Source organism: Danio aesculapii, chromosome 17 (assembly GCF_903798145.1).
Source record: "Danio aesculapii chromosome 17, fDanAes4.1, whole genome shotgun sequence".
NCBI lineage: Eukaryota > Metazoa > Chordata > Actinopteri > Cypriniformes > Danionidae > Danio > Danio aesculapii.
In genome coordinates, this window is record NC_079451.1 from 19120401 (window position 1) to 19127425 (window position 7025).

The 7025-nt window shown below is 32.6% G+C and overlaps 1 protein-coding gene across 1 annotated transcript in view; it reads right to left on the reverse strand.

The window, feature by feature from the left end:
* Nucleotides 1–4668: 4668 nt before the first annotated feature.
* The window catches only part of dnajc27 (DnaJ (Hsp40) homolog, subfamily C, member 27), a 10644-nt gene continuing 8287 nt past the window's right edge, over nucleotides 4669–7025 (reverse strand). The window contains exon 8 of the mRNA XM_056477767.1: nucleotides 4669–6321. Coding sequence (XP_056333742.1) covers nucleotides 6318–6321 — 4 coding nt within the window. The 3' untranslated portion in view covers nucleotides 4669–6317. The remainder of the gene's footprint in view (nucleotides 6322–7025) is intronic.

A 7025-nucleotide genomic window follows, 5' to 3' on the forward strand; every position in this document is an offset into this window, starting at 1 on the left:
ATTGACTCAGGCTGTCTTCAGGTAATGAAGTGATTGCTCAGCCAGATGGCCTGAAAGCTGCCGTGACCCCTTCCCAAAGGTAGCAGAGTCCAATCTGCAGGAGCTTATCCTACAGAAGAATCTTGACTCTTGATGGAAATGTTTAGAGGCAAAAATAAGTGGACTTGAACTCGACACTGTGGGAGCAACAGAGGAGTTTGGGATCTAATGCACATGCGCACACACACACACACATACGCTCTGTAATAGGTTGAAATATAAGGGATTATCTACTCAGCATAGCACACGTGATCTATTAAAGCCTCATGGTCACCACTAACAGGATAATGTCCATGACAGGTGAGTTTATGTGTGAAGGTAATTGCTTAACAAAAATTAATCCTCCTCCTGAAATGTATCTTTGGTTTGATTTTTCTATCCAGTCAATTAAATAGTCGTACAAAACATATTTCTCAGGCTGTACATATTTACAGGCTGTAAGCTTCATTGGACTTTATAATTCTAACTTAGACATACTGAACAGAAAAGTTGATCTTTTGCGACTGGTTGACCTCTGCTCTTGAGAAGACACGGTGCAGGGTTTTAGATAGCAGGTTAGGCCGCTGATTCAGGGAATGTGGGAAGTAAGCTGGATAAAGTGCTTCTCACTGATCTGGTTACCAAGAATATGTGCCGGGTCAAAAAGGGACTGAACCATCTGCTTTCCCTCAACACACATAAACAATAATACTTCTCACTTTAGTGGATGACTTGGGCCAGCCATGATTAAACTGAACTGACTGGAAGCTTATTTTTTTCTTGGTATTAAATAGTACAATAGTTGTTTATATTGCAACCCCAAATCAGAAAAAGTTGGAACAGTATGGAAAGCACAAATAAAGAAAGTAGTGATTCCTGAATGGACTTTGACTTGTATTTTATTGCACACAAAACAACAAATATTATTTAATGTGTTCCCCATGATTTTAATTGTTTTTTTTCTTTTTAACAAAGTTGGAACAGTATAGCATTTACCAGTTTGTACTGTGCCATTCCTTTTAACAACACTCAAAAGACATTTTAGGACAGAAGACACCAAGTGATGAAGTGTTTCAGGTGTAATTTTGTCCCATTATTCCTGCAAACAAGTCTTAAGGTAGGCCTCAAGTACAGTACGAGTCTTCGTTGTCGCATTTTGCACTTCAAAATGCCCCACACATTCTCTATTGGATTCAGGTTGGGACTGCAGGCAGGCCAGTCAAGTACTTGTATTCTCTTCTTCTACAGCCTGGATTTTGTAATGCGGGAAGAATGTGGTTTTGCATTGTCTTGTTGAAATAGGTAATCACTACTTTCTTTTTTTGTTGTGTTTTTTATACGGTCCCAAATTTTTCTGATTTGGGCTTGTACAATGATTTTAAATGTTTTTAGACAGTAGTTTTTGAAAAGGTTGGAGTACAAGTGAAAATGTCAGCAATATGATCCCTGTTCATACACAAAACTGCTTTATGCATGCACTGTAAAAAAACGATTAGTTATTTTAAAAAGTGAGTAGACCTATTGCCCTAAAATTGGCCAGTTGGATTAATTTTTTAAAAAGTGAATAAGTTTGCAACTATTAAATTTATATATATATTTATACATAATTTTAAGGCAAGATGTTTACTCACTATTTAAAAAGTAAACTAATCACTTTGAAACCAACAAGCTTACTCACTTTTAAGTAAAGACAAATTATTTTACTAAATATTAATGTAAGAAACCAATCCAAAACGAAAAGATTATTCATATACTGAATAAAAATCTATTCAATCTAGCTAATTCAGCAGGTTGGCGCCTACAGAACTGCAGAAATAATGGTGTTGCCTTGATGGTTGAACTTTAGCATTCAACCATACATTGCATAATCAAAAATTATATCAAATTGAATACCTTGCAAATAACATTTAAGACTTTATAGTAGTTTTTAAGGGCCTTAAATGTCTCTACATTGATTGATTAACTTTTACAAACTTTTTAAGACCCATGGACACCCTGGAATAATATACTCAAAAAAATCCTGGGTTGTATTAACTCAATTCTGTGTCAAATGTGGACAACAACAACAACAAAAAAGATGTTTAATGTCAAATAGTTTAACCCAACTTTGGATTTGTCCATATTTTATTTCAAGTACAGTTTACAAAAACTCATACTTTTTCTGTATACCCCTAAAATGCTGTAGCTGTGTAAATGCAGACACATTAAAACATGACTTTAGTAGAAAAGTCATATAAATCAAACCTCATTAACAGAAACTTATATTTGTTTTGGTTTTTTTTTAGCATCCTATTTTGTTGTTTTTTTTTCCACATGAATTTGCGCTAGTTAGACATATTTACCCATTGAGCTTGAGTCTATTGAAGTTGTCTTGCATGTTGCAACCATAAAAGTGGTTCTCAATGTGCCAAAGGTTTCATTTTTTAAACAGTTCTGTGTGAGTGGCCCATAATTATGCTTTTTGGTACTGGTTTAGTTTGTAACATGGTAATCTAATAACGCAAAAAGGCAAAAGTGATTTACATGGATTCCTTTATTATTATGCTATATAAAGCCAAATGGAGAAAGTAAATGCTTCTGTGCACAAAACAGAGCCACTTTTCCCATTGAGCGGTGGCCTTGGCATTCGTGTAAACAGGCCTCATTATTGTTTTCTGCATAATCACAGACATGCTTCTTACTCATGCTGTACCATATATTCAGACAAATCAATGTCACACAATGTAATCAAACATGGAAACAAAAGTGACTCCAGTTAAAAAAAATAAATCAGTACGGTGTAGTAGGGTATGACCAATTAAAAAATTAGGAGTACAACTCATCTTTTCACATTACGGAAGATGCAACGATCTAAAATAGTTTGGGTACATCTTACATAGTACAACATAGCAAACAAAGCAGCACGTTATCAACGGACTAAAAATGCCCTTCAAAATAAAAGAAATGAAAAAGAGAAATCACAAATGTGTAGTTTTTCAAATAAATATATTAAAATATAAATAAATTACACTGCACATGTACATCCACATCATGTTGTAAACACCACAGTTCCATAAAAAAATACAGTATTTGATATACTTGCATTACAGTGTTCTTTTTTTAACCTACATCGAAGTATTTATATACTTGAGGGCCAAACAAAACATTGAACTAATGCATGTTGGCACATCTACACAGCTCTGCTAACGAAACAGTTTTAGCGAAATTGTCTCTATTTATTCCAGTGTTGATGTAAACAAAGCCACTTTTTTTTTCTTTTTTTTACCCTGGGACCAGAAACTATGACTGTGACAGATTCACAGAGTTCTTTTCATGTTTAATACATTTCACAATAGAGAAATAAACCATATTTATATCAAATAAGTGACTAAGCTACGGTGTTAACATTTATTTATTTATCTTTTTAGCTCTGAACTTCACAGGTTGTGTAAAGATTGGTAAACGGTATATACTTGGAAATAGTCTTGGCACTAGTGATCACAGCCTCTACTATAGACTACTATTCAAATGTTTGGGGTTGGTAATTTTTTTGTCATGTTGTAATTTATGTATTTTTATGGTTTATAAGTATCTTATGATCTTAATCAAGGTTGCATTCATTTGACAAATTGAAGTAAATCATGAAATATGTCACTATCACACCTTCTATATTAATAATGCATTTTATAAGGTAATTTATTCCTGAGTTTAAAAGAAATTCAGCAGCTAATTTTTAAGGTCTGCACAAATTATATGCTGATTTAACCCTTGTGTACTGTTGGGGATGTTTTCATCCACTGTGGGGTGATTTTGTGTCTTAATTTGGCCATAACTTTTTCTGTGTTTTTTGGTGACAAATCTTATTTTGACACATATTTTGAGCAAATGCTTTGAATTTTTAAAAAAAAACTCAACGATACACTCTGGGCAAATTTACTACCCTTTTGTTATGTTCGGGATGAAAACATAGACTGAATTAAACTGCTGTAAAAATGCATTACACATATATATACTGTTGAAGTCAGAATAATTTGCCAGCCTTTAAATTTTGTTTTCTTCTTAAAATATTTCCCAAATGCTGCTTAACATAGCAAGTAAATTTTCAAAGTATGTCTGATAATATTTTTTCTTCAGGAGAAAGTCTTATTTGTTTTATTTCAGCTAGAATAAAAGCAGTTTTTAATTTTTTCAAAAACATTTTAAGCTCAAAATTATTAGCCCCTTTAAGATATATATTTTTTCGATAGTCTACAGAACAAACCATCGTTATACAATAACTTGCCTAATTACCATAACCTGCCTAGTTAACCTAATTAACCTAGTGAAGCCTTTAAATGTCACTTTAAGCTGTATAAAAGTATCTTGAAAAATATCTAGTCAAATATTATTTACTGTCATTGTGGCAAAGATAAAATAAATCAGTTATTAGAAATGAGTTATTAAAAGTATTATGTTTAGAAATGTGTCGAAAAAAAAAATCTTCTCTTCGTTAAACAGAAATTGGGTGAAAAAAAAACAACCAAAAAAACAGGGGGACTAATAATTCAGGGGGGCAAATAATTCTGACTTCAACTGTGTGTGTGTATGTGTATATATATATATATATATATATATATATATATATATATATATATATATATATATATATATATATATATATATATATATATATATATATATATTGCATAAATCTGTTAATAAACCTCAGTCCTGATCAAAACTACTATGACAGAATTTTAACTCTCTAATTGCCAAGTTCAAAAATGATGTCACTGATTTGGTGAAAAAGACCCACACAAAATTATGTATTTTTAATAAAGTGGACTGTTTTTTTTTTTCTTTTACCTTTAATCACAGTCTTGGACATGTGAAAAAACATTGCCTTTGACACATTGATTTTGATGAATTTTCATTCATTTACTGTTGGTGGCTGTTTTTGCCCCACTGACTTCCATTATACCCACATTTTATATATTAAAAAACCATGACAGCATATAATTATGCATTTTTGATTGTTGGTGGTTTTCCCTGTTGGGAAGAGGTAAAATATGTAATTCTTACTGTTGATTATCAGGTGGCACCATTATAATGGAAGTCAATGGGGCAAAAACAGTCACCAACAGTAAATTAGGGAGAAAAAAATGAAAATGTAACAATGCATCAAAACCAATGTTGTTATTAATCATTCACAGATCTAAAACTGATAAAAGGTAAAAAAAAAATGCAGAGCACAATTACTTTTTATATTGAAAATACATATTTTTTCCCACAAAATCAGTGACATCAATTTGTGAACTTGGCAATTAAAGAGTTAAAATTCTGTAATTTTCTAAACAATTTAGTAGTTTTGATCAGGACTGAGGTTGATTAACAGATTTAAGCAAAAAATTTATCTCATGCTTTTTACAGCAGTTTAATTCAGTGGATGTTTTATCCTGAACATAACGAAAGGGTGGTATATTTGAACAGTGCACAAGGGTTAATGCTAAAGAAGCATTTCTCATGTTCAAAGGATGAAAAATACTGTCACAATTGGAATACCTTTACTGTTACCTTTGATCAACATAATGCAATCATATCACCTGACTCTAAAAGTTTGAATGTTAGTCTATTGACCACATATTTTGTACTTAAAAATGACATAAGTTCACTTGTAGTTGAATTGGCATGGTACACAAACCATTTCTTAAACGGGCCCTTTTTATATGTATTTTTTATATATATTATCGATTCATATCCAACGATAACTTAGCGAGTAGTAGAATAAAGCTAATGGTACATCTGAGAAATACACGCTACTTTTATATTGCACTTGCACTTAAGTGACTGAAAAACTTTGTTCATGCTTTTCCTCCTCTTTATAGTGAGCTAAAGTGGAGCGGAGAAAAACAAAAAATAAGTGAATGGCCCATGTAGGTCATGGCTAACTTTTGAGGTACGTCGGGATTTAACTAAAGCATTAGAATGGTAAATCTGGGTCGCAAATCAGCTGGTAAATAAGTGGTCTTTAACCTGCATGTCTATAGGAGTAGCGCAGCACAACAGTCAACTGTCACAGGACAGACTGAGAAAAGGAAAGACCCACCAAAGACATTCTCATGCTCTAAAATGATCCTGACAGCTATGCGCCTCAGAGCATCATTGAGGTTTCCCTACTATAACAACACATAAACATATATTACAGTATAAACAAGCGCAGTAACAGCTGCACATCTGACATACGTCTTTGTTGGAGTCCAGACGCTTCTCCGTGTGCTTTAAGAGTGATCTTCACTGAGAAGGGAATTCTCCAACTCCAGCTAATGGCAATGTGAAGCCGATCAACTTAAAACAAGGGAACACAGTTAAGTTGCAGCATCCTTAAAGAGTCCAAGTGGTCATTTGTTGATTGTTGATGACAACTTGAGGTGAAAGAAAAACACTTTTGTGGTGTTGCGTTGGTTTTTTTGTACTTCAAATATTTTAATAGCATATTTAAACTGCGCTAGCTTACACTTGTTTTCTTTAAAAGTACATTTAAAGGTTTTTGTTGACCCCAAAATTAAAGTTATGTTACAATTTACGCATGTTGTTCTGAAGCCATGAGAAATCAGTTCATCGTCAGAAAATTTTATAATAAAATCAGATGGATTTGTGTCTCTATTTTGCTAAAATGTTCAGGTATGAATGTTGATTAGCTTACAATGTTTACAGCATGCAAATTTGGTCACAGAAGCTTAATGAGGTTCATGTGTGCCACAACAGCATGTTGGAGCTTAAACAATTAGGTTCTTGTACACTTGTTTGTTCTTCTTATTGCAGCTGTGCTAATCTTTGTTTATGTTCACTTTATGATTAATGTTTATTTATTTAAAAAAGGCTAAATTAAACCTATCCGTTATTATACTGCAGTTATGCTTTTTCAGAACATTTGGAATAAAAAAAATCGGTTCCTTTATATTTATTTATGATCTCTTTATAAATATTTCAAAACATCCAAACATGAGATGAATAGACTATCAAATGGAGAAATTTCTCATGATTCATTA